At 49.0% G+C, this 27313-nt stretch overlaps 1 protein-coding gene across 10 annotated transcripts in view; it reads left to right on the top strand.

The window, feature by feature from the left end:
- Positions 1-27313, top strand: part of SCAP (SREBF chaperone) — a 109910-nt gene that overhangs the window by 59368 nt on the left and 23229 nt on the right. For all 10 annotated transcript variants that reach the window (XM_084621509.1, XM_084621512.1, XM_084621505.1 and 7 more), the window contains 6 exons: positions 10112-10241; positions 12318-12475; positions 17017-17237; positions 18462-18567; positions 19585-19757; positions 20465-20591. In XM_084621509.1, the coding sequence (XP_084477635.1) occupies positions 10112-10241; positions 12318-12475; positions 17017-17237; positions 18462-18567; positions 19585-19757; positions 20465-20591 (915 nt within the window). The remainder of the gene's footprint in view (positions 1-10111; positions 10242-12317; positions 12476-17016; positions 17238-18461; positions 18568-19584; positions 19758-20464; positions 20592-27313) is intronic.

Genomic DNA, 27313 nt, shown 5'->3' with positions numbered 1-27313 from the left:
GGAGAAAGTGAATAGAAAAGTGTTGTTTTACACTTTCCCACAATACAAAAAACAGGAGTCACCTGATGAAATTAATAGACAGCAGGTTTAATTCAAACAAGAGGAAGTACTTTTTCACACAACGCACAGTCAACCTCTGGAACTCATTGTCATGGGATGTTGTGATGGCCAAAACTATAACTGGGTTAAAAAAAGAATGGGATAAGTTCATGGGGGATAGGTCCATCCATGGCTGTTAATCATGATGCTCAGGGACAGCACCACATGCTTGAAGTGACCTTAAACCTGTGACTACCAGAAGCCGGGAGTGGAAGGCGGGTGGATCGCTCCATAATTGTTCTGTTCTGTACCCTCCACCTGAAGCTCTGGTACTGGCCACTGTTGTAGACAGGCTACTGGGCAAGATGGACCATGGTCTGACCTGGTATGGCAGCTCCTATGGTCTTATTTCAGTTTGAGTGGTAGGTGTGTATTACCTGTGGAAATCAGGCACACTGTGTCAGAGTAGGCCTCTAGCAATTGAGATACACAAGTAGTAGCTAATCTTAAAGATGTTGTCCTTAATTTCTCAGTACCTCACTTTTACGCGCCCTGATATGGCTAGCGTGAAGCTTCATTCATGATATATGTAAAGTGCTTTGAGATCATCTCCTGTATGCTGTGACAGGGCAAAGTGTTATAAGAGAGCAAAGACCATAGCTCCTTCTCTTGTAAGAATCCAGAACTATTTCACTTCTAACCCCCCCTCCCCCTTTTGTTTTGTTTTTTTTTTTTTGCCCGGTTGCTCATAGTTGTTTAAAACCTTTACTTTTTCATGCTGAAATTTTCCATGCTTGGTCTCTGTCAAGGTGATTGTGTGTGTGTGTGTAAGTTTGAGTAAAATCAGCTCAACCATGGAGTGAGAAAAGACTGAAAAATAAAATTCTCCCCCCCCATCCCCAAAGAAATTCTTGGCTTGTTTTTTGAACTGCTCCAACATGACAACTACTCTTACAATCCTATACGCTAAAGACCTTTACGTTCTCCACGGTTGCTATTGGTGACTTCTGCTTGGGTGTTAGCGGGGTTTCTCAGAACTCAAAGCAATGGTAACTTAACTCAGTGGCTTTCAACCTTTCCAGATTACAGTACCCTTTTCAGGAGTCTGATTTGTCTTGCGTACCCCCAAGTTTTACCTCACTTAAACTATTTGCTTACAAAATCAGACAAAGATACAAGAGTCCCAGCACACTATTACTGAAAGGTTGCTGACTGTCTCATTTTTACCATATAATTATAAAAAAAATCAATTGCAATATAAATATACTTACTTTCAGTGTTCTATGTAGAGCAGTATATACAAGTCATTGTATGAAATCTTAATTTGTGCTGACTTTGCTAGTGCTTATTATGTAGCCTGTTGAAAAACTAGGCAAATCTCTCGATGAGTTGATGTACCCCCTGGAAAACCTCTGCGTACCCCCCAGATGTATATGTGCCCCTGGTTGAGAACCACTGCCTTCATTGTTTCTCTTTGGGCCGTGTCAAGAATTAATCAGTGCGAACACAGTGCTTCTGTCTGATAAATAATTGATACAAAGCAGACGGCTTTCACCTAAAATTATGTTTTCATTAGATTTCAAGCACACACACAAACATGCTGTCACAGTAGGGTTACAAAATTTTAAAACACGTACGTTTACCTAAGGTCAAGAAATGGTTTTAAGGAATCAGCAGCCAGGTTTGAGTGGGGCCCTGCCTCCTGTCTGACTGCTGGAGAGCTTAGAGGCCGGATCCTTGCCCAATCATATTGTTCCAAAGCACATTCTTTCGCCTAATTGTATATAGCTAACTTTAAACAAAACAACCTGTTGTGACTCCTAATGGGTCACTCATTTTCCTAATTTCAATAAAACTACTTATTATAAAAACTTATTTATAAACTACTTATTTATAAAAACATTTCTAGGGTATACCAATAATGTATTAGTGACCTTGGTTTCAAATGCCCCTATCAACTCACACTCTCTTTCATACTTGTTAACTTTCTGTCCTATCTTCCCCTTCCGATTAAGAAACTGCAAGCCTGAAGTCATCTGACCTTGCTTCACAAAGGCCTAAGATTTTCCTAGCTATGTGATGTTTGGTTTTCAGCTAGCAGTGGCTGAACATACAAAATTGTTGGCTGCAGAATTGTCAAATTCTTGGGTGTATGCAGGAATGTCAGATTCTGGGGTAACAGAGGCACTAGCCATGGCTGAAGGCAGTTGAAATACAATTCATCTGATTTGCAATCTGGTGCGGGGTCTATCTGCCTACTCTGTTGGGCTGGCATTAGTACCTGCCTTTTCCCACCACCTAGAAGCACGTCTGAATTGGTCACCTTCCTGGTAAAAGTGTATCCATATTTATTAGCCTACAAAGTCCTTTTTCCATGTATGATCAAAATGCAGCTATCACTTCAGAACGGTGTTATAAAACAACCAAGAGCTGGGGATTGGCTCTGGAGCCTGCGTCTTGCACTGCTAAGGTGGATCTGATCTGGGAGATACCTGTTCCTTAGCAACACTTCCTTGGGCTGTGTTAATTTTGCCAGAGGGTGAGCATGAAGCTGAAATGATAGGTGTGGCAAGCCATGTGCACGCTTGCCTCTCCCTTGGGTGACACACTTTTAGCCTAGCTCCCCTTCTCTAGCGTCCTGTTGACTTAGGAGGAGTGTTCAAATCCTATCACGAGCTCCCGCACCACTGCCATAAAAACCCTCACACTTCCCTATTGGCTGTATAATTTTTAATTAAAACTAAATTCAGGTGTCCTGTCCTGTCCTAGGCATCTTCTGCAGGTGGTAAGCAATGTCTCATCTGTCTACAGCAAGCCCAGCCCCTTTCTTTCTTTGGTATGTCTTGTAATAATATTGATCTTTAACCCCTCTTCTTCAGAGCTCTGTTGAGTTAACTCCACCCTCCCCGTGCACCCTTTGTGTAAGTGCAGTGGTTCTCAACCAGGGGAACATGTACAGAGGTATGCAGAGATCTTCCAGGGGGTACATCAACTCATCTAGATATTTGCCTAGTTTTACAACAGGCTACATAAAAATCATTAGCAAAGTCAGCACAAACTAAAATTTCATACAGACAATTACTTGTTTATACTGCTCTGTATACTATACACTGAAATGTAAGCACAATATTTATATTCCAGTTGATTCATTTTATAATTATATGGTAAAAATGGGAAAGTCAGCAATTTTTCAGTAATAGTGTGCTGGTTTTGTAAGCAAGTAGTTTTTAAGTGAGGTGAAACTTGGGAGTACACAAGACAAATCAAACTCCTGAAAGGGGCATACTCAACTGTTCCAGGTTACAATCATTGTGCTAATGTACCTGGAGACAGCAGTAGATGTTCCCCACGATTTTGTGTACCAGGATCCCTTTTCTACAGCTGGGGAAAATAAGACCGAGAGAAACTAAGTGACTTGACCAAGGTGACATAATGAGTGTGTCATTGTGTGTATTACCACCTTCTAGGGGCTGGTTCCCTTAGAGGGTAACAACCCACTACTGCTGCCAGTTACTTTGTTAGCTCAAGTGGTTGAGATCTCTGCTGAGTGTTAAATAAAGGCTAGGGTTACACACTGAATGAGGGGGATAAAAAGAAGTTGAATAACTGTGCATTCAGTGAATGAGGCAGGGGTCCTATGGGAAAAAATAACTAGAGGGTCACATAGTTCATAGCTACTGTAGGCTGAGCTCACTGCACACAATGCAGCTCTTTGCATCCCTCCATTCCCCCAAAAATCTCCCTGTGTACCACCCTCCCATCCCCCTCTAGTTCAAGGTCTCACAACCCCTATCCCCCACATGCGCTCCCTCATGATAAGGACTCTGTGCCCTACATTCTGGGGTCCCCTATTTTCCTCCCCATTCCAGGGGCTCTGTGTGCCCCCCCTTCCCCTTCTCTGCCCTATGCCAGGGGCTCTGTGTGCCCCCCCTTCCCCGCCCTATACCAGGGGCTCTGTGTGCCCCTGTTTCCCTTGTGACTACTCCTGTCTTGGCCTACCTGTGTCTAGAAGGACACACACTTTGTAGCTTTTGAAGGCCAAGCTCACTGCACACATCAGGGGCTCATTGCACCCTTCTCTCTCCCCCCCCAATCCCCATAAGCTCCCTATGTGCCACCCTCCTGGCCCCCGCAAGTTCAGGAAGAGATGTAAATAGGTCAGTTTGTATAATTGGTAATTTGTTAAATGAGTTCTTTTCTTTGTGGTTTGGGCTATGCTGCAAAATTATGTTGACTGATGTCAACTTGTTTTGGGGTAGTTTTGCATTCATCCAGAGCTAAATTTGTCTCCCGCTGACGCTGCCACGCTGGTACCTGGACGCAGTCACACCACCTCCCTGAACAGTGTAAGGCCAAGGAGAGAGAAATCCCTCATATGTCAGCATGTTAAACTCCCTTGGGATTCTGGGCAGAACGGAGATGCAGGAGGTAGTTATGCCAGAAGGTGTTAAGGGCAGCCATCAGCCAGCTCTTAGACCTACAGACTGGTCACATGTTCAGAAGTTATCACCTTACATTCCCAAGGAGCAGAGAGCGCAGAGGAATGCTATTAAGTTGAGCATACAGCCTTACTTCCCTCGATCATTTGAAGCCAGTATGATGATGTATGGTTTCAGAGTAACAGCCGTGTTAGTCTGTATTCGCAAAAAGAAAAGGAGTACTTGTGGCACCTTAGAGACTAACCAATTTATTTGAGCATAAGTTTTTGTGAGCTACAGCTCACTTCATCGGATGCATTCAGTCCGGTGAAGTGAGCTGTAGCTCACAAAAGCTCATGCTCAAATAAATTGGTTAGTCTCTAAGGTGCCACAAGTACTCCTTTTCTTTTTATGATGATGTATGTGCACCAGGGAGTTAACTTCAGGTTGCAATGGCAACATTTGTTAGGTCATTTCCTAACTTCTGAGCAGTTACTTGGCAGCCATAACGTTCCTTTAACATTGTTATCTTGGCTGCCATATGGATTATAGTGCAGAATTTCATTCATCGCCTCAGTTGGTAGATCTCAAAGTCTGTGGCATAGCCCCCAGTGGGTTTCCGTAGGTCATAAACTGGTCCCTGTTGGCGGTCATTCCACTGCTGGGTGTTTCTGGTCAGCACTGTCCATGCTCTTCCCACACCATACGCAAAGTGACTGGAATACCTGTCACACCGGTGCTCTTCCAGAATACAAGGAAGCAAAACATCCAGTAGCGGGGAGGCACTGAACAACACTAGTGCTCTCCTCTGGCCAGTGAGAGCGGAGCCTGCCCCTCCCCAGCAATGAGGGAAGGAGAAGGTCTCCTTCCAAACAGGGCAGGGAGAGTGAAGCATCCTCTCCACATATGCCACAATCAAGAGCTCCACGAGGAATCTCTTGAAGGACTAAAAGCAGTAGCTCAAAGTATTCTGGGAGATGGGGGTCATGTGCAGGGGGTGGAGGAGGAGCTGCATCTTGCGGTACTGAAGGGGAGAGGATAAAACCAACCAGCCTGTGTGGACTGTACATGTCCTTATTTGTATATTTATAATGATAGCGCTACTTCTCGTGGCCAAGGCTCCCAAAGTGTTTTACACACTGTACTGAATTCACCCCACAACTTGGAATGTAGGAACTTCTTTCACTGTCTAGGGAACTGCCCACAGTGCTGTAGGACAGGAAGTGAGGAAGAACCTTCTGACCAGCAGAAGCAGCAGCGGGGTAAGATTTATCTATGGAATCAATGCCCTAACTAGGCATTTGTCCGAGACAGCAGGGGTAAACACCCTGAGTCAGGGCACAGTGCTATGGACTCTTTAGGAAAGTCACCCCGTGAATCACCATCATCATTTCCTGTGGCACTTGTATCTCCTATCCAAGCACTGGCCGGCCTGGACCTTGCTTAGCTTTATCTGTTAAGATCACAGTCCTGGGCAGTAGAGTTTTAACCAGGGAAGGGATGAGATGGGCTTCAAAGTGTGCACTGCTGAACAGGTGTTCATCAGTCATAAGCAATGTCCTTCTCATTAACACACTCGCTTTCTGCGTTCAGTGCACCTAATTTTAAATGAGGTAAGATATATGAATGAACATATATCTGGCGTTTAAACTTCCCAGGTGGCTACGTGGTGAGGTGCCCCTGTAGGTGGGCTACTGCCTTGTTTGAGCCAGACACGCTTGCCTGCTGCAAACACAGATGCAGGTCTGAACCGCATCCCCTAAAAGCTGCAGGCTTAACTGAAAACAGCTTAAGAAGTGTTCCTGTCTCCAACACTCAGATGCCCAGCTCCCAATGGGGTCCAAACCCCAAATAAATCCGTTTTACCCTGTATAAAGCATATACAGGATAAATTCATTAATTGTTCGCCCTCTGTAACACTGAGAGAGAGATATGCACAGCTGTTCCCCCCACCCCCCCCAGGTATTAATACATATTCTAGGTTAATTAATAAGTAAAAAATGATTTTATTAAATACAAAAAGTAGGATTTAAGTGGTTCCAAGTAGCAATAGACAGAACAAAGTGAATTAGCAAGCAAAATAAAATAAAACATGCAAGTCTAAACCTAATACAGTAAGAAAGTGATTACAGATGAAATCTCACCCTCAGAGATGTTCCAATAAGCCTCTTTTACAGACTAACCTCCTTCTAGTCTTGGTCCAGCAATCACTGACACCCCTGTGGTTACTGTCCTTTGTTCCAGTTTCTTTCAGGTATTCTTTGGGGGTGGAGAGGCTATCTCTGGAGCCAGCTGAAGACAAAATGGAGGGGTTTCCGAGGGGCTTATATAGACTTTCTCTTGTGGGTGGAGATCCCCGCCTCCCTCCTATCCAGAATTCAGCTCCAAGATGGAGTTTTGGAGTCACATGGTCAAGTCACATGTCCATGCATGACTGAGTTCCTTACCAGCCAGGCCACATTCCTGGGAAAGCTCAGATGTGGATTGGCGTCTCCAAGTTAATTGTTAATTTAAGTGTTTCTTGATTGGGCGCTTACTGAGAATAGAAAAGGAGTACTTGTGGCACCTTAGAGACTAACCAATTTATTTGAGCATAAGCTTTCATGAGCTACAGCTGAAGTGAGCTGTAGCTCACGAAAGCTTATGCTCAAATAAATTGGTTAGTCTCTAAGGTGCCACAAGTACTCCTTTTCTTTTTGCAAATACAGACTAACACGGCTGTTACTCTGAAACCTGTGATTACTGAGAATAGTCCTTTTTCAGGAAGCTGACCAACTGCTTCACTGAGGCTGCTTAAAATTAAACAAGTACCTAGGCAATATTCATAACTTCGAATACAAAAATGATACATGCATACAAATAGGATGAATATATCCAGTATATTACCTTACAGAGATACGTTACATGGCATATCTAGCATAAAACATATTCCAGTTATGTCATATTTACTTTCATAAGCATATTTCCATAAAGCATTATGGGGTGCAATGTCACACCCATTTCAGAGCCAACCAGTTTACTCTGTGAAATGAAACCATACCCCCTTGGGCTGTGATTTCACCAGATCTCGTGTGCTGTGCAGGTGGTTTAATGTTCAAGTTATTAGACGTTATGTCAGAGGTCCCCAAACTGTGGGCCGCGGGGGTGCGGAGGAACATTCAGGGAGGGGGCATGGCTGGGGCCCAGGCCAGCCCCGCCCCCATAGGGGGTGGGGAGGGAGTGCCACCCAGCTCAGCTGCCGGCCCTGTGCCCGGAGTCCCGGCTGGCAGCCCACGCCCTGGGCTCCACTTCCAGCTGCACCCCACCTCTATCTGTGGCCCCTGCCTCAGCCCCCTTACCCCGTGCGTATCCCCGCCTCCTGGAGTCACAGTCCTGCTCCCGACCCCGGCTCTGGGGGGCGGCGGGGGGGGGAACAGGGGTAAGGGAGGCACGAGGTAAAAAGTTTGGGGACCACTGAATTATGTAGAAAAAGGACAAAAGCAGGTAATCACAGCCCAGAAAAAAACAGTTGCTGCAACTGTGCCTCCAAGATTGTGGCCTGTACTGGGGGTTCTCATCCCGATGCACTGTCATCTTCCTCCCCGATCCACTTGCCATCGTCTGGGTCAAATCTTTTCATGGCCTGGCCAGTGGGTTTTGTCAAGTGACTGAAAATGTATGGAATATTAAAACAGAAAAGTGACCCTCTTTAACCAGTCACATCACTCTTTGTCCTCTTCTGATTTGCTGGCTTTTTTCAAACCTCATCTTCTATCTGTTGCTTGTCTGCACCCTGCCCTCTGAAACTTTAAGTCTTAGAAATCTCCTGTGTTGCCAGACTCTTTAACAGATCCACGGATAAACCAAGTGGGTAGTGCATTTATTACGGTGTCACTAATCGTTTCAGGTATTGAAAATGGCATTGGTCCAGGACCTTTATAGTTTGCTTGGGATCACGGCCATAAAAAGCTTTGCGAGGTTGAAGGACCAGTGACAAATTCCAGATCTGATATATTGTGAACCAACAAGGCTACAGAGCTACGCTGTATGCTGCTGGAAAACCAGGAATCCTGTCTTAATAGTTCTAGCATTGGTGGGTTGGCTTAATGGCATTGGCTGAATTGTTTCCCCCCAGTTCAAGTCTAACATGATTTTAGAACCAAAAGGATGTCTAGAGCTAAAAAAGAAAATGCTCTCTACTGTCTGAAAGCTGGGCCTCTCAGCTTTCAAGTGTTATAAAGCATTAATCTCTAATATGAACGGTTAATAGGTTACCAGCTGCTACAATCGCACTGAAATTGCAGCTGCAAGGGGGCAAGAAGGTAATAAGAATGACATGACTTTATGGTCTGGTGTCTCAGAACCCACCATTAACAGTGCCTTCAAGGCCAGTGAAATTTGTGGCAAGTGTCAGAAATGGTTCAAAACACACTGGAGACAGGCCTTTGAGTGCCAGTCCTGGAAAATTATAGGGGTGGTGCTGGATGTCAAGGATTTGGAAAGACCTGGGGCCTTTCGAATCCAGCTTGGATCAGGAGTGATCAAAAGTAGTTACCATCTCTTGGTTATTCAAGAATGTGGCCCATGCAGAGTGTGTTTGGTGGAGCCTAACTCTGTGAGAGGTGTCTGCTTTCAGAGTTCACAGACTGTGGAGTAGCCAGCCAGAGCCGGCTGCCTGAGCACCCTAATCTGTCTCTGACACTGCTAACTTTCAGGACTTTAAAAGCAATTTAGTTTTTCTGCTGTCTCTATGCTGAGCTGCTCAACGGTCCTCTCCCAAACTGCAAAACTACAGCACACATGACTAACCGCTCCCTCAAGGAAAAACACAAATCTGCTTCCACTAGTTCCACATCCTCACTATGTTCTAGAAAAAAGAAAAGGAGTACTTGTGGCACCTTGGAGACTAACAAATTTATTTGAGCATAAGCTTTCGTGAACTACAGCTCACTTCATCAGATGCATCCGATGAAGTGAGCTGTAGCTCACAAAATCTTATGCTGAAATAAATTTGTTAGTCTCTAAGGTGCCACAAGTACTCCTTTTCTTTTTGCGAATACAGACTAACACGGCTGCTACTCTGAAATCTGTCACTATGTTCTAGCTGTCCCACCCGCCCGGGGGGAGATGGCGTGGTGGCTCAGAGGGTGGTTGAACTGCATGGCTCGTTCATTCTTTGAGTTCTCCCCAAGGCTGCCAACTAAAGGGCTGGCTGTGATGCATAAATCCGTCTGACAGGAACTCTACTGAAGCCACCAACTCGGAGGGTATGTCTACATGGGGATAAAAGCCCCACGGCATGGCCGGCCCAGGTCAGCTGCGTCAGGCTTGCAGGACTAAAAATGGCTATTCAGGCTTGGGCTGGAGCCCAACCTCTGGGACCCTGCCCAAGTGTCTACACAGTAATTTTCAGCCCCAGAGCTCAAGACCTGTGAGCCAGCTGCATATTTGTTATCCCCATGTAGACACAGAGAGAGAGGCCAACAGAGGGTGTCAGCTTTGGGATATTACTGTGCTGGGTCAGATTCAGACTGGTAACCTGGAAAAAGTTCCCCATACAGCTCCCAGTCCTTGCAAGGTTGGCTGATGGGCCCAGCACATTTCAGCAAGTGACATGCAGTAAATCGTGGGCTTGTTTAAATGTATAATTCTTCCTGCTTGTGTCTTAATCTTAGCTACCCGCTGCTTAAACTCCCCTTACCTGGAACAGGCCCTGTGGAGTACAGCACCCCCGTGAAGGATTACTCGCCACCTTCTTCAGAGCCAGGCCACCAGCAAGGAGATCCTAGTGAGCGACCTGATTGGGTAGGTCTTTTGCATGTGTGTGTGTGCTGCCCCCTGCTGACTAGTGTGTGTGTGTGTGTGTGTGTGCACCCGAGAGAGAGAGAGAGAGAGAGAGAGAGAGAGAGAGCAGGGGGGAGTTCACTCTGGTGTTATTTGCACCTTAATGTAGTGAACTGAAGAAGTGCCTTGTAATTTCTGCACCTCGCCTGGCTGTTAAATTCGAGCTAATGTGCTCCTGTCGTCAGACTTGAATGCTGTCAGGAGACCCAATTCTGGGCCTTCAGCGTGGGTGGGTAAAAGCTTTCAAACGCTGTTCAGCAGGAGCCTGCTGTCCAAGGGGAGACAGAGAACTGTATCCTGAGTCAAGTATTGCATTTTGTTTGCTGCATTTTTTCACAATTGTTATTCAGTTGTTTTAAGTCAATTTAGTGCTAGTGGTAGATGCTGGATTCTTCTTAGCCTGTGTGCAATGTGCCACGGGTGGCACATGACCAGGATTCAGCACCGAATTTGGTCCACTGGTTGCATCCTTCGCTACCCCAGCCTGGGCCTGGGACTGACGGGGAGCATGACATGAACGTTGATCCATGCCCCCAGGGCTGGACTGACAGCCCAGGAGACAAAAGGTCTCAGTTCTTCCCCTCCAACAGGGACAACACGGGCAGCAACAGGGCAAGCTCCCCGTCACCACTCTGCTGGCATGGCTCAACCCTGCCATGGGACACTCCCCCCCCATAAGGGTGAGAATAGAGCTCAGCCAGTCCATATTGCTGCTATCATCCATAGAGATGCTACCAATCCGGGGGTCACTTACTGCTGTACCCCTGTCTGTGGAGATTTGGTCTCTGACCTACCAACTAGCTCACAACTCCTACTCCACTGACCAGCCATCAGAACAGAATGACTGGTCCATCACTGCCAAGCTCAGCTGGGATCAGACTGCTGGCCTGGAGATGAAAGGCTGTGGATCCCTGTGCCTTGAGCTCTTCGTCGTGTGTGTTCGCTCCTTTGGCTTGGCTAGCTGCCTGAAGTGTCCGTGGTAACTAGGAGCCATTTGCTGCCAGTTCGGGTCTCATCTCCAACATTTACGCCTGCTTCTTAAGGGCAAAACCAAGTGTTTTCCATTTGAGGTTAAGCAGCCACACTCCGAGCTGGGTGACTGTCCCAGCGTATTGAGCCCATTGTGCTCTGGCAGTAGAGGCATGAACAAAGGGTTAACACTGACGTGGGTAGAAGCCAAAGGTTTCTTGTATTGGGGAGGATCATGCAAATCAATGCTGCTTGTGTCCGAATGTACCGGATAAGAGTTTGACTTTTCTTTGGCATGAGCAGCCTGTATCCGCAGCCCTTCTCCTGGAGGCTGGGGACAGTTCAAAACCTCCCCCCCTGCTCAGCATAGCTCTGTCAATGCCCTTCCTTCCTGATCTGCGGGATCCCTGGGTATCCTAGTTCTTGGCGCATCACAGCTCTGTCAGGGCACCTCAAGCCTGACCTGCAAGCCCCCTGCTTTTACACTCTGAGGCCTCTCTTCAGCAGAGGCTTCCAAGGCATGAACATTTTTGGTAAATCAAGGTCTCCCCGGGCTCTTCTGACTGTGGCTGAAGACACTTGCCTTCCTCCAGGCTCCTGCAGTCGCTCCAGTACAGCCAGCCCCAGAAGCAGCTCGGGTGTGCAGGGCTGAAGGCTCAGGCTGCAGCTGGCTGAGGAAAGCTTCTCTTCAGCCATGGCACTCAGGTCAGCTGCTAGAGCACGAAGGGTGTGGCCACCAGAGGCCACACCTACTCCAAAGCAGCATGCAGCCACCTGGGAAGGAATGGGAGAGCTACCAAATGAGGGGAAACACGAGGGAAAAAAAACTATGAAGCTAGAAAGAAACCAGAAAATCAGAGGAGGAAAACAAGCCATGGTTGGGTGTGGCACAAGGGGGCATGTGGGGGGGAGGGGGCACCCATCCATCACAAGAGAGGGGACTGCAAGAAGGAAGGGTTAGGAGTTGATGCTGTACGATTTGCAGGAGAGATCCACGCTCACTCTGCAGGCTTGCCAACTCACTGTCTCCAGAAGGTCACCTTTCTCTCTACCCCCATTTTCCCCCAGTACCTGGGCGCTCCTGTGGCCTACGTCCAGCAGATCTTGGTGAAAGCTACTGTCTCGCCATGGCACAAGAACTTCCTCGCTGTGGACGTGTTCCGCTCACCGCTCTCCCGCGTCTTCCAGCTAGTGGAGGAGATCAGAAACCACGCCCTGAGAGACAGGTAAACTCCCATTGATTAGAGCAGGGGTCGGCAACCTTTCAGAAGCGGTGTGCCAAGTCTTCATTTATTCAATCTAATTTAAGGTTTTGTGTGCCAGTAATACATTTTCAACGTTTTTAGAAGGTCTCTTTCTATAAGTCTATAATATAGAACTAAACTATTGGTGCATGTAAAGTAAATAAGGTTTTTAAAATGTTTAAGGAGCTTCATTTAAAGTTAAATTAAAATGCAGAGCCCCCCGGACCGGTGGCCAGGACCCGGGCAGTGTGTGTGCCACTGAAACTCAGCTCACGTGCCGCCTTTGGCACGCGTGCCCTAGGTTGCCTACCCCTGGATTAGAGACTCTAGAGAGCAGGGATACGGAACTGGGCCTGCCAGTGTCGCACTGACCCCCCTTCTGACCTAGTGCTCTCTAGATCTAGCCATCAAGATTGAAATCCTTAGACTCCTGGAAATAAGGAAAGCAAGAAACTAGGTGGGCTTTGTGGCAAATGGTGTCACATCCTTTCCACACCCCGGTGTAGATAAGCTCATATTACTCCAAAAGTAATAGCAAAAAAAATTTTAAGTACATCAGAAGCAGGAAGCCTGCTGAACAACCAGTGGGGCCACTAGATGATCGAGATGCTAAAGGAGCACTCAAGGACGATAAGGCCATTGCAGAGAAGCTAAATTTATTATTTGCATTGCTCTTCACAGCTGAGGATGGGAGGGAGATTCCCAAACTTGAGCCATTCTTTTTAGGTGACAAATCTGAGGAACTGTCCCAGATTGAGGTGTCATTAGAGAAGGTTTTGGAACAAACTGATACACTAATAAGCCACCAGAACCAGATGGTACTTACCCAAGAGTTCTGAAGGAACTCAAATGTGAAATTGCAGAACTACTAACTGTGGTATGTAACCTATCATTTACATCAGCTTCTGTACCAGATGACTGGAGGGTAGCTAACGTGATGCCAATTTTTTAAAAAGGCTCCAGAGGTGATCCCGGCAATTACAGGCCAGTAAGCCTGACTTCAGTACCAGGCAAACTGGTTGAAACTATAGTGAAGAACAGAATTATCAGACACATAAATGAACATGATTTGTTGGGGAAGAGTCAACATGGTTTTTGTAAAGGGAAATCACGCCTCACCAATGTATTGGAATTCTTTGAGGGGAGTCAGCAAACACGTGGACATGAGTGATCCAGTGGATATAGTGTACTTGGATGTTCAGAAAGCCTTTGACAAGATCTTTCACCAAAGGCTTTTAGGCAAAGCAAGCAGTTGTGGGATAGGAGGGAAGGTCCTCTCAAGGATCAGTAACTGGTTAATTGACAGAAAACAAATGATAGGAATAAATGGTCAGTTTTCAGAATACAGAGAGGCAAATAGTGGTGTCCCCCAGAAGTCTGTGCTGGGACCAGGGCTGTTCAACATATTCATAAGTGATCTGGAAAAAGGGATAAACAGCGAGGTGGCAAAATTTGCAGATGATACAAAACTACTCAAGATAGTTAATTTCAAAGCAGATTGCGAAGAGTTACAAAGGAATCTCACAAAACTGAGTAACTGGGCAACAAAATGGCAGATGAAATTCAATGTTGATAAATGCAAAGTAATGCACATTGGAAAACATAATCCCAACTCTACATATAAAATGATGAGGTCTAAATTAGCAGTTACCACTCAAGAAAGAGATCTTGGAGTCATTGTGGATAGTTCTCTGAAAACATCCACTTAATGTGAAGCAAAAAAGCAAACAGAATGTTGGGAATCATTAAGAAAGGGATAGATAATTAGACAGAAAATACCATATTGCTTCTATATAAATCCATGGTACACCCACATCTTGAATATTGTGTGCAGATGTGATCACCCCATCTCAAAAAAGATATATTGGAATTGGAAAAGGTACAGAAAAGGGCCACAAAAATGATTAGGGGTCTGGAACAGCTTCCATATGAGGAAAGGTTAATGAGACAGGGACTTTTCAGCTTGGAAAAGAGACGACTAAGGGGGGATATGATAGAGGTCTATAAAATCATGACTGATATGGAGAAAGTAAATAAGGAGTGTTATTTACTCCTTCTCATAACATACGAACTAGGGGCCACCAAATGAAATTAATAGGCAGCAGATTTAAAACAAAGAAAAGGAAGTATTTCTTCACACAACGCACAGTCAACCTGTGGAACTCCTTGCCAGAGGATGTTTTGAAGGCCAAGACTATAACAGGGTTCGAAAAAGAACTAGATAAATTCATGGAGGATAGGTCCATCAATGGCTATTAGCTGGGATGGGCAGGGATGGTGTCCGTAGCCTCTGTTTGCTGGAAGCTGGGAATGGGCGACAGGAAGTGGATCACTTGATGATCTTGATACCTGTTCTTTCATTCTCTCTGGGGCACCTGGCATTGGCCACTATCAGAAGACAGGATACTGGACTAGATGGATCTTGGATCTGACCCAGTATGGCCGTTCTTATATTCTTATGTGCCAGAGAAGCTGCCTGTGCTGTGTTCAGAAAGAGCTTTCGATACCCTTCTAGTCACAACTTTTGGCTAAGTCCTTGCTACACAGTGTTTGTCTTCAGTTCAGCTGCCCTTTTATCACATATGTGTGGATCGCTATCTGGTGATGCCGCACATTCGTCAGTGGCAAGTTATAAGCCCTCTCCTCCTGGTGTGCACGGTGTCTCAGATCACTGTGACAGTGTCCTTGATGGGTAGCCACTCTGCATGGAAATGAAACAAGGCTCCATGTGCTCCGTGCCCAGCTAGACCTCAGCTCTGGGACAAGCCTCCCATTTCTGTGGCAGAGAAATAATTTCCAAACCGGATGTTCTTGAATTAAATCTGAAATTAGTAACACAGTCAGTGGCATATTCCTGGGGCTTGAGACTCATTTTGACGTCAAATTCCTTTTAGTTTAGTCTGCTCCACAATTGTTAAAGTGCTGCAAAAAAACTGTATAGGAAAAAGCATATCCGCATGTTGAAGCTGTCAGTGGGGGGTTGGGCGTCTGGGTACGGGACAGCCAGGGCTTTTTCCAGCCAAATGATATGGGAGGCAGTTTGCATTTTTTGCCCTGGAGACAGTTAAGGCTTTGGGCAGTTGTCCCTTCTGGCAGGGACAGGGATGACCTGAAATTTTTGGAGTGGTTTGAACACCTAATTCCAGATCCCAGCAGCCTTGAGGGCAGCTAGCCATTCCATTGCATCCTGTCCCAGTCTCTGTCACTGCATCTGGCATTAGGGAGAAGCGCATGAGCCATATATACCTGCTAAACTGATCCGGGATGTCATAGTGAATACTGTTGACAAGAACTTTGTCACCATTAGGTTTCAGAGTCACTGCCTGACTGAGGGGACAGAGCAGAGTTCTGACATCTTCCAGAGCTGTTCCAAGCTCTCTGCAGACTCAGGCAGGCCTCACTACGTCAGTTCCCATGCAGAAGGTTGTCTTTGCCTCCAGGAGGACTAGAAATGTAGTTTTTTCTGAAGTGAAAGCCTCGATTTTGCTGGGTGCCTCTGTGGCTGGACATGGATTTTAGGGTAGATCCTGCCAGTTGCCTTGGCTGTGCCCACTCACAAGGAAGTACTGCTCTCTTTTTGGGCAATGCTAGCCAACCCTGGCCCTGGCAGCCAGTCTGCCACTGAGCCTTGCACACTCGGACAAGTGCTAGTGTAGACCCAGGCTGGGTCAAGTCGGATGCGTATCTGATTTGTTAGTGGGTATCTAAGGATTGTGTAAGCATATAAAGCAAGGCTTGAACTTTTATAACAAGATCACTTTATTGTGAATGTTAGTGTAAGTCCAACGTTAACACGAGTTCACACAGCTTTACCCACTGGGAAAGCATCACTTTGCAGTGCTGTGACAGGTGCTCTGAAATGGAGGCCTGATCTTGCAGTCTGTACTCATGTGAGGAGAGTCCCTGAGCAAGGGCTGCAGGCTTGTGCCTACCGTTTGGAAATGCCAACCCATCCAAGCCATATATGACATGCAGGGTGGTGCTGCAGCCCCACGAGTTCACCTGGCTTGGGGCATTCCCTTCGTTGTGCACCGCAGAGGAGTTTGGAGAAGATTTTGCTGAGTTGCTTGTGCTGAGCAGTTTTACTCCTGCTATATCTTTCACGCACTTCAGAGCCGTGTGACCCCTAACTAATCCATGCCAGAAATACTGAGGGAGGTTTGTATTATCATCCCACATTAGCAAATGGGGAAAGAAGGAGGCAGAGAGGTTACGGCCCAAGTTTTCAAAAGTTCCCACTCCTTGGGTCTGATTTTAGAAACGCTGAAGATGCATAACTCCAGCTAAAGCTAGTTAGCTACAGGTGCCCAGCGCTTCTGACAATGAGGCCCTGAGAGTCTTAAATTGGGTGCTGAGAACTGAGGCCCCCAGAATTGGTGGAGGCTTTTGAAATTGTGTGGTCACAAGCCAAGTAGTGAGTGAGAATTAGAGCTCAGGAGTGCATGGATGTGTTGCCTTTCTGAGATGAACTGTCTGTGAATACCCTAACACGCTGAAGCTTCTGGTCTCTACCTGTCTTTCAGTTCTGGGATCAGAAGTTTGGAGGAAGTCTGCCTTCAGGTGACAGACCTCCTGCCCAGCTTAAAGAAGCTGCGAGACCTGCTACCTGAACATGGCTGCCTCCTGCTGTCTCCAGGGAACTTCTGGCAGAATGACCGAGAGCGCTTTAACTCCGACCCTAATATCATCAAAACCATCCACCAGCACGAACCAAAGACACTGCAGACATCAGCTACCCTCAAAGGTAGGAGGCTGAGTGGTACAGGTACTGGGAGAAGTGCCTTATCCCTGCTCTGCTGTTCCAGTCCCAGGTCTCTCGTGAGCCGATTGCCAGCAGTGCCAAATCGGGCAGTGGTTTTTACCTTGCGCAGAGTCTGGGATGAGGCCACTGGACTCATTCCACCTAGGGTTTTAAGTTGGATTTTGACCCAGCCCTCCAGAGGTGAAAAGTGGGTGTTCTAACCCCATCAGCCTGCTGCCTGTGGGTATAGAGAGAACATCTGTGTATAGCCAACAACCCCCCACCCGCCCCATGCCCTTTGATCTGAATTATTCTAACCATGCTGCTTTCTCCCACCCTGTCTATTTCCGGTTGCTCTGAGAACAGCACTGATTGCGCTGCCCAAAGGTGGGGCAGATTGCCATAGGTGAGGAGTGAATGTTCATAGTGCTCCCTCTTGTCCTTTTATTGATCGTTGCCTGGAGTGACCCACGGGGTTTGTCCTCAAGTGGGCTACTGGTGCCACTGAAAGTCTCTTGCATTAATTAGAATAAGGAATCTGGCCACGTCTGAAGTCATGCTGTTCCCTGGTTCCACCGAGTTAGAGGATTGTTCACTTCTTTCTGTATAAGGGGATCCAGTTGAGGTCAGGACCCCTGTAATCCCTTCTGCCTAAAGAGGTGCATTGGAGCCTTAAGACTTATTGATTAAAAAGTTTCCCAGTTCAGTACCCAGAATGTGTTCAGCACTATACCACCCCAAAGGAAGACAGGGCTACATCTCCGGGGACCGTACCTTCTCCCAAGCAGAAAACGAATACACACACAAACACTCACTCTCAGAGAATGTGCTGATGTAGCGTGTGGATGTATAAGTGTGCACAGAAATGGCATGGGGTCAGCATTGTACTAGTGAGATTAAGTAGAGGAGGCCGGGCTTAACAGTCTGAGCAAAACCTCAAAACACCATGTCTTCTTGAAACCACAGCTGAAAACCTCACTCAGTCGTTGCTCTCTCCAAAGGCAGGTGACTGAAGTTCCATTTTACTGTGTGTGGCGGTGGGGACATGGGGTTGGGGGAGCCCTGGAAGGCAAAGGCCCTGCTGCTCTGTGGGGACTTGGCAGCCCTTGCAATAAGGTGGGCCGTGGTTCTCCAGCATCCTTTCCCATCTGGTGATGAACACTCATGCATTGTCCCTCAGTGACCTCTGTCCAGGCTCATGGTGTTAGGCTCCCATTGTGTTTGCAGATCTCTTGTTTGGAGTCCCGGGGAAGTACAGCGGCGTGAACCTGTACAACAGGAAGCGGGTGGTGTCCTACACTGTCACACTAGCTCTCCAGCGATATGATTCCCGGTAAGTGCTTTGGCTCTGCTGCTCCCATGTCAGATCACCTGCCTGTTGGGCTCCCTTCTTTGTCTCCTGGGAAGCTCGTTGGTTCTCTTTATTTGTCCTTTCGCTGTTCTGGATAGAGCCGTGCAGAGCACGGTCAGATCCTCAGAGGGAAGGCACTATAGAAGCACAGAGTATTATCATCGTCAATATAAAGCTGTCTGCCACCACTGGACGCATAGCACTGTCGCTTTAAAAAGAAACCAGCACACCCAGGAGCCACCCCAGCATTCCTCTGCTGATGGCTGCCCCTGCCCACAATCACAGTCCTCTTTTCAGCTCATATTTGTAGTGAGTGGAGTCGTGGCCCTCCTGGTGGCAGCTGGTTGGTCTGGGGAGTTGGCTTCAGTCCAGCTCCTGGTGGATGGGCTTCTACATCCCAGTGAGCGCCATGCTGGTTGGCACTAACTGGCTCTCTTGTTGGCCGTCTCAGCAGAGAGGGCACAGACTGAATGGGACTGGAGAATGAATGCTCCTCTCCCTCCTCCGGGTGGTGCCTTCAAGGCAGCCTGGCAGGCTGGCGGGTGGAAGTTTGCCCTGCTGCTGACCATGCTGTGCATTGGGGAGAGAAGCCTCCCGTCTCCAGGACTGTCTATTAGCATCATTCATCAGCACTATTTACCAAACACCGGCAACAGTAAACGTGTTTGAACCGACAGCACACGCCATCCCCCAGAGTCAGAGTTCTTGGTAAACCCCAACACCCTTCTCTAAACACCTTTATTGAGGTCTTGCAGCTCCCCTCTTTGAATCCTCCGCAGGAACGCTGTAGATTTCAGGGGAACTTGGTGGTACCTGGTGATGAATGAGGTGCAAAACCTAGACAGGCAGAGCTGACCTTGCTCTTGGTTGCCAAGTATTGCATAAATCTATAGAGCCATGTTCCCAGCTGGCTGCAGCCCTGGGGCCCTCCTCTGAGGGATGTGTTAGGTGTACGTCATAGCACCAGGGTCACGTCCTTCTGCCTTTCTCACGTGTCAGGTTCCTCACCAGCCTCCGCTCCCGGCTGAAGCTGCTGCACCCTAGCCCCAACTGCACCCTGCGGGAGGAGCACATCATTCACGTCCACTTCAAGGAAGAGATTGGCATTGCTGAGCTGATCCCCCTCGTCACCACCTACATCATCCTCTTCGCTTACATCTACTTCTCCACACGTAGGTTTGTGGGCAGCAGGGAGGGCGAGTGCCCCACCCATGGGCTTCACAGCAGAGGGGGCACAGGGGCCTGATGGCACAGTACACCCTGCCCCACGTGTAGGGAGGGTAAAGCACCTATCTTCAGTGCTTGAGTCTCCTATCACTCCCGCAGCCAGGTGAAGCTAAATTTCCACTGGGACATAGAACTAGGATTTAGAGGGGAAGAGGCCCTATTAGTTTCAGCTGTTCCGTTCCCTGAGCCAGTGCAGGGTTGTTCCCTGTGGTATATCCTACAGGACTCTGACCTATTCAGTTCTAAATGCCCCACATGATGGCACATGTCCCGCTTCTCCTGGGGGACCAGCCCACGGCCAGAAAGATCCCACAAATAGTCTGTGTTTGTGCCGTCAGGACCTGCCACTGATCTGAGGTTACGTATGCTCCTTTCACACGTGCCCTGGACCATCCTGTAGCTGGAATGAGAGTCTGTGGCCCATCCCTGCGTTGCTCTCTTCTGCTGTGTCCTTTGGCTGGAGCGTGCCTCTCTGGTACTGTGTTGCTATGTCAACACCAGCTAGGCGCCCGAGGCCTTGAACCCACCACTACCATCCCTGTCTAGCGCGCTGCCTCTCGAAGTGAATGAGCACGCGGATCCTGCTCCCCATGATGGGGGAGTTGGCACTGGCTTTCCCCCAGTGATGTGGGCCTCGTGTTCTCTCTCACAGGGAAGATTGACATGGTGAAGTCGAAATGGGGCTTGGCCCTGGCAGCAGTTGTGACGGTGCTCAGTTCTCTGCTCATGTCGGTGGGTCTGTGTACGCTGTTTGGCCTGACACCTACTCTCAACGGAGGGTAGGTTTCCAGAAATAAGAGTCTCCTGCTAAAAGAAGGGACAAAGGGAGGGTGGGTGCTAACCTGTCTGATGCCGGCTACTTACCCCTTTGTGTCCAGGATTGAGGATTTTCTAACCATACCCACTTTCATTGCCTGATCACTTTCCACATTGCCTGGCCCTCCTTCCCCAGGATACTGATGGACTGGACGGCTCCTGGCCTCCTGGGGACATTTTGCTGCACATCTGTCACACTTGGCTGCTGACAGATTAATGAAATATTGTGTCCATCTTTTCTCCCTAAACATCAGCAGCTTGGCACGTAGACAGCCTCTTCCTGTTCCAGTCACCATGGCTGGCATGCCAGTGGCAGGAAGCCTGCTCTGAATCAGACCGATGTCCAGGGCAGGAGGTTGTGTGTCTTTGCCTTTCCTGGCCGAGGTTCTCTGTGTTTTGCTCAGTGAGGTTGGACGAACCTGGTGCTCAGGGCTGATGGGGACTAGCAGGGAGGCTTTGGGGCTGTTACTGGTGGGGATTATTGACTCTTCCCTTGGGCGGCGGTGTTCATGTGTATTGCGATCCATGCATTGGGTGACCTCCAGGTTGGGTTACTGCACTTGGCTGTACCGAGGTGGGAAACTGCATGCTCTGGAAAGGCTCTACCAGGCACAAAGCTCAGCAGCCTTCCTGCTAAGTAACACGGGGCCCTGTGAGTGCATCACCCTGGTGCTTGCTCTCCGTAGGCTTCCCACTGAATACAGCGCCCAGGTCAAGATCTCTGTCGAAGCCCACTTGAGAGATTGCCTCTCCCTACAGCACAGCCACCCCCCTTGCTATCTACGTTCCCCTGGGACAGCGATGCTACCAGCCAACGGGGGAGGCTGGTGAGCGCAGGAGCCAGAACTGTCTCAGGAGCCAGCTCTAGCCTGGGGAATTCCCTCCCACAAGCGCTAAGAAGGCTCACAGGTCTCACTGCACTTAGAACTCATTTCTTTTGCTTCGCTCGTGATGAGAGCAACCTGGTACGTTGTGGTCCATTCTCGAACCCTCTCTTCATGCTGGAGCAGCTGCCGGCACCTCTTGACTCCCTGCCTACCCCTGGCCCCCACAGTCTGGTTTCATAGGTAGGCTTACCACAGAGACCTGACTGCGAGGGATGGAGGATGGGGTCTTCCTGTGTGGGACACATGTAACCCATTTTGTTAGGTCTGGTGGCAGCTCCCTCTCTCTATAAAGGCTCTCACAGGGAGGGGTCCCACGGGGATGCATCTTGTCTCCCATGTGCATAGGGCTGCAAGGGGAGATCGTGAGGCATTTAGACCCTTCAGTATTTGAAAGGCAGTAGGATCTCTCTTCCTTTCATCAAACGCTGACACTCTGGTCTCTCCTTTCCCAGCACCTGTCAGAGGTGGGGACATGGTGGGAGCCAGGTAGCTTGGTCTGGGTGAGATGGAAGTGGTGCTGATAGGCCAGGGGAGGGTTGAGAGCCAGCTACCTGAGAGATCACCTCTCTCCCTGTGTCCCTTTGCAACCTTACCATCTGCTGGGGTTCTCTTCCTGCCGATCATGAGGGGTAGCTTTCCAGGCCTGGTGGCGAGGTGTCCTCGATGGAACCTGCACCCTCTGGCAGTGTGCCGGAGCTTGTGTTTGGCCAGCTTTAGGATGCCATGTCAGCCCTGTCTGTTTGCTCAAGCTTTCATTTGACCTGTTTCTGCAGCAAGGTTACTGGAGGGGAGGGTTTTAGTAGAGCCTTTTCTTATGTCAGGTCTCTCGCGCTTTGGTTTTGTACGGTACCATCATTAAGCATGCTGTTTGGAGGGCAGTACGTAGATCCTAGGATTACATAAGAACGGCCATACTGAGTCAGACCAAAGGTCCATCTAGCCCAGTATCCTGTCTTCCGACAGTGGCCAGTGCCAGAGACTGACAAAATTTGGTTGGTTAATAGCAGGGTCTTTTAATAAAGATGGAGCCGAGCCGTACTTGCTGGACTGGAGGATTCTTGAGGTGGTCTCTTTCAACAGGAAGTTGCCCAGAAGTGATCTCTGGGTATGTGTATTTGTTTCCCCAGTGAAATGCAGTTTCTACATGGCAGTTGTGGCCAGAAAGTGAAGAGAGTACTATGTCCAGCTGAAATGACAAAGGGACTGCAGGCAGGCGAAATAGAATCGCTTGAGTTTGCATTAGGCCAGGGTACCAGGGCTAACGTGTTTGTTGGAAAGAAAAATAATGCTCTGAGATCTTTAAGAAAAACCAGGAATGGCGAGGGGCTGGGGCTTATCTGAAACCAGTATCAGTAACAACAGGCTGGGGTAACTGTCTAGTCCAGCGTCTGAGGAATGAGCGCCCCCTACTGAATCCCCAGCAGCATTTCCAGTCGGTGTCCTCCTGGGAAGTCTCCTGTCCCAGTACTGGCCCAGCTTAGCTTGTGAGATCTGTCAAGACCACAGCCCGAGGTGGTGTGACTGCAGACTTCTAAAGAGACAGCCGTCTCTAGCCTCCCAGGGCATCCAGAGGAGGCTATATAGCAGGCTTGAGGAGATGTTTTAGGGATCTGTGACAATTCAGATTAACTTTTCCCCTGGTCATGTTACAAACATTAACAGCGAAGGTGATAACACAGCTGTTTTCCTGCCCTTTTCCCTCTCCCTTATAGTTTGTGATTCTTCAGACATGGAATTTGCCCCAGAATCCACCTCCAGCCACAGTGTCTGCTCTAGAATCAGAGCTTTAATTAAACAAAAGATAGTTCTAGCCCTCATGGTGTGAAGATAACCAGAAAAGCATGACCTGAATTGAACTGAGGCAGGGAAATCTGCAGGCAGCCTGGAACAAGGCTCTGAGAGCTGTGAAGTGCCCAGTTCATTTCAATTCGTTGTTGACTCTGACATGCTGAAAGATGGTAACTGTTAAATATTGCCAGTGTTTGCTGTTTGACTGCTGATCCTTTCAGCAGAAACACCCAGCTGATGTGTTTCTCCCATCATACTATACTGCTTCCCAAGGCTTTCCAGGTGGGCGAAGTCCCAGCTATCCCTACTCAACTGCTACAACCTTCTGCTTCCTCTTGGCAGCTTCTGTGATGGAGTTACTTGGTGATGATGCAAAATGCGGCAGCACACTGAGAAATGGCAAAAGTGGGGCCAGCATAGAGTGAATGGGATTCCCTGGGAGCTCAATAACGCAGGAGTTGAGTGCCTACTCCGCTTTCCTAAAGAATGCAATAAAACCTGCACTTTCCTGTTTCAAAGGGAGCTACCCCCCAGTTTCCAGCCTGGGGTGCCACAGAATCATAGGAGATCAGAGTTGGAAGGGACCTCAGGAGGTCATCTAGTCCAACCCCCTGCTCAAAGCAGAACCGATCCCCACTTAAATCATCCCAGCCAGGGCTTTGTCAAGCCTGACCTTAAAAACTTCTAAGGAAGGAGATTCCACCACCTCCCTAGGTAATGAATTCCAGTGTTTCACCACCCTCCTAGTGAAAAAGTTTTTCCTAATATCCAACCTAAACCTCCCTCACTGCAACTTGAGACCATTACTCCTTGTTCTGTCATCAGTGACCACTGAGAACAGTCTAGATCCATCCTCTTTGGAACCCCCTTTCAGGTAGTTGAAAGCAGCTATCAAATCCCCCCTCATTCTTCTCTTCTGCAGACTAAACAATCCCAGTTCCCTCAGCCTCTCCTTATAAGTCATGTGTTCCAGTCCCCTAATCATTTTTGTTGCCCTCCACTGGACACTTTCCAATTTTTCCACATCCTTCTTGTAGCGTGGGTCCCAAACTGGACACAGTACTCCAGATGAGGCCTCACCAATGTCGACTAGAGGGGAACGATCACGTCCCTCGATCTGCTGGCAATGCCCCTACTTATACATCCCAAAATGCCATTGGCCTTCTTGGCAACAACGGCACACTGTTGACTCATATCCAGCTTCTCGTCCACTGTAACCCCAGGTCCTTTTCTGCCGAACTGCTGCCTAGCCATTCGGTCCCTAGTCTGTAGCGGTGCATGGGATTCTTCCTTCCTAAATGCAGGACTCTGCACTTGTCCTTGTTGAACCTCATCAGATTTCTTTTGGCCCAATCCTCTAATTTGTCTAGGTCCCTCTGTATCCTATCCCTACCCTCCAGCGTATCTACCACTCCTCCCAGTTTAGTGTCCTCTGCAAACTTGCTGAGGGTGCAATCCACACCATCCTCCAGATCATTTATGAAGATATTGAACAAAATTGGCCCCAGGACCGACCCTTGGGGCACTCCACTTGATGCCGGCTGCCAACTAGACATGGAGCCATTGATCACCACCCATTGAGCCCGACAATCTAGCCAACTTTCTGTCCACCTTGTAGTCCATTCATCCAGCCCATACTTCTTTAACTTGCTGACAAGAATACTGTGGAAGACCGTGTCAAAAGCTTTGCTAAAGTCAAGGAATCAAGGGGGCGTGGCTGCAGAATGGAGGTGCAGCTTGCAGTGGGGGCTGTGGTTCTGCATTGAGGGTGTGGACAAAGGGGGAGGGGAGAACGCACTAGAGGAAATGTGTTATACAATCCCCCCGCCCCACTCTCTCTCTCTCTCTCTCTCTAGGTAGCTATGTCACAATAGATAGCGGGTTATGGAGAACCCTGCACCCTTCTCCCTCCCCCTCCCCCCCATTTAATACTTGCATCACTTTCTTATGCAACCATTGAGAGGGCATTAGCCAGTGCCTGTGTGATTCCCACAGCGTGACCTTCACGCTACAGACATGCCCCTGCGGCTCTCTCAGCTGATCTGGTGTGAGTGCAACGTCCCCCTCCCCTGGCAGAACGCATTGGCCAGTGGGCTGGGGCCCTTTGGATCACGCCACTGCTACTTGGGAGCTCAGTCACCACACTTGCCCACTCCCATTCGCTGGCAGCTTGAGCGAGAGCAGCTAGCGCCGCCGGCAGCCCGGGGAGAGGGTTGTGGCTTTGCTCTTGTTTGGAAAAGGAGCCAGTGCGGCTTCATCTTGCCATGTTTGTTTAATGGATCAGTTCGGGTGAGAAAGCAGAGCTGCCGTCGGTGCCAGACTCGTCGGTTCCCTAAACGCAGCGTTTGACCTTGACGACAGGAGAAAGCTGTTCTGCCCTCAGTTACACGTGTGTGGCTCCTGCTGAAGCCAGTGGCAGCTGCTTGCGGGTAACCGAGGGCAGCGCTTGGTCCTTAGGGCTCAACACAGGCAGCAGCAAAGGCAGCCACCCGGATTGCTTTGCCTCCAGCCCCATTGCTTAGCCATCCTGCCTGCTGCTGCATCGCCACAGAGAAGAGTTTCCGTCTTGGCTCCCTCTCCTGCCCACCCCTTTCCGTGCCACACAAGCCCAGTGCTCGTAGTGCAGTGGTCACCTTTGGGGCATGGATTTCGGTGCCCCCACGGGAGAGGTCGATGTCTGTGAATGACTGGCTGGTGGTGGCAGAGAGGTAGCTGGAACCTGCCATGCTCAGCAAATCCTGGGTACTGGCCCTATGCTTGGAGCAGCTGTTTGCTTCCCCTGAACCGAGCCAGCCCGGCTGCTGTGAGCAGCCCAGAGAATAGTGGCAGTAGGAGGGAGGGGTGATGGGAGCCCCAGCAGGGGCCAGGGAAAGTCTTGTAGTTTTGGAAAAACGAACTCATTGTCCTCCTTCAAGCCAGGCCTCAGAACTCTCCTCTGCCAGGATGCGACTTGAGAGTGGATAGGCTGCAGTTGTGTAGCAACACTCATGGTGATCAGTCTTGTCTCACTGGTTCCTTGCGCTGCCCCATCTGATCCCAGCCCACGGTGGTAGCTGTTTAGGTACCCTGACGCGAAGGGGAAGAGGGAAATCTTCCCAGAGGCTGATGTCTCTCCTCACTAGACAGGCAGATTGTAATGGCTCACGCTGGAGCTGGATCAGGGCACTGGAGTTTCATGATGTTCCTGGCCTTTAGAAAGGCTGCAAGGGACTGATGGGCTCATGGGCCATGGAGCTTTTCAATCCAGGTGACTAGTTCCACACCTGGCCGGTGACCAAAGGCCAGCACTCACTGTGGGGAAGGAGTGGGGAGCTCTGGGTGTCCATGTCACTGCAAACCTATCCCCCCATCGGGCTAGCTGATGGGCTCAGGAGGCCCAGGTATGACATGACCCCTCCAGTGCAGGGGCAGGGCAGAGCAAGTCGGGGCAGCGCAGGTTCCAGCTGGTCTGTGATCAGAGGGCTTCAGTCTCCAGGGCCACAGGAGTCAGCAGCACTTGCTGATCACCGCAGCCTGACCTCAGACAGGCAGAAGGGATTTCGTTTCAGCGGCAGGAAGGTCAGTGTTAGGAAACCCCACTGCTGGGCCTTCAGTGCCCGTCCAGCTGGCACGCCCCTCCTTTGACCCTCCCTACTGTACAAAAGGCCAGGCAGCTGTCCTCTTCCGTCGGCCTCCATCTGCATTGCAGTGTCCTGCACAGACAAGGCTTCCCCCTGCGCTCTCAGCACAGGCTTGCTCCAGGCATCAGGCATCCTTTGGGGGAGTTCCCCCCCAGTGTCTACGATTGTAGCAGAGCTGAGTCTTTGTAGTAGCAGCTGTACGGTGAGGAACCCGCTACCCATGGGCGCCTGCCCCTTCTCCATCCTTCCTCCCTCCCTCCCCCACCCCACCCCCCACACATCCCCTGACTCTCTCTGCAGTGGTTTGGTTTGGATAGTGTAAGGATTGCCTGGGGTTCATCAGTGGAGTTTGTGTTGGCGCCTGGCTCTGACTCCTCCCCAACTTGCTAG

Source organism: Lepidochelys olivacea (genome assembly GCF_965140295.1).
Source record: "Lepidochelys olivacea isolate rLepOli2 genome assembly, chromosome: 2".
NCBI classification, from domain to species: domain Eukaryota; kingdom Metazoa; phylum Chordata; order Testudines; family Cheloniidae; genus Lepidochelys; species Lepidochelys olivacea.
Note: the sequence above shows the minus strand (reverse complement) of the source record. Positions and strands in the feature narration are given on the sequence as shown.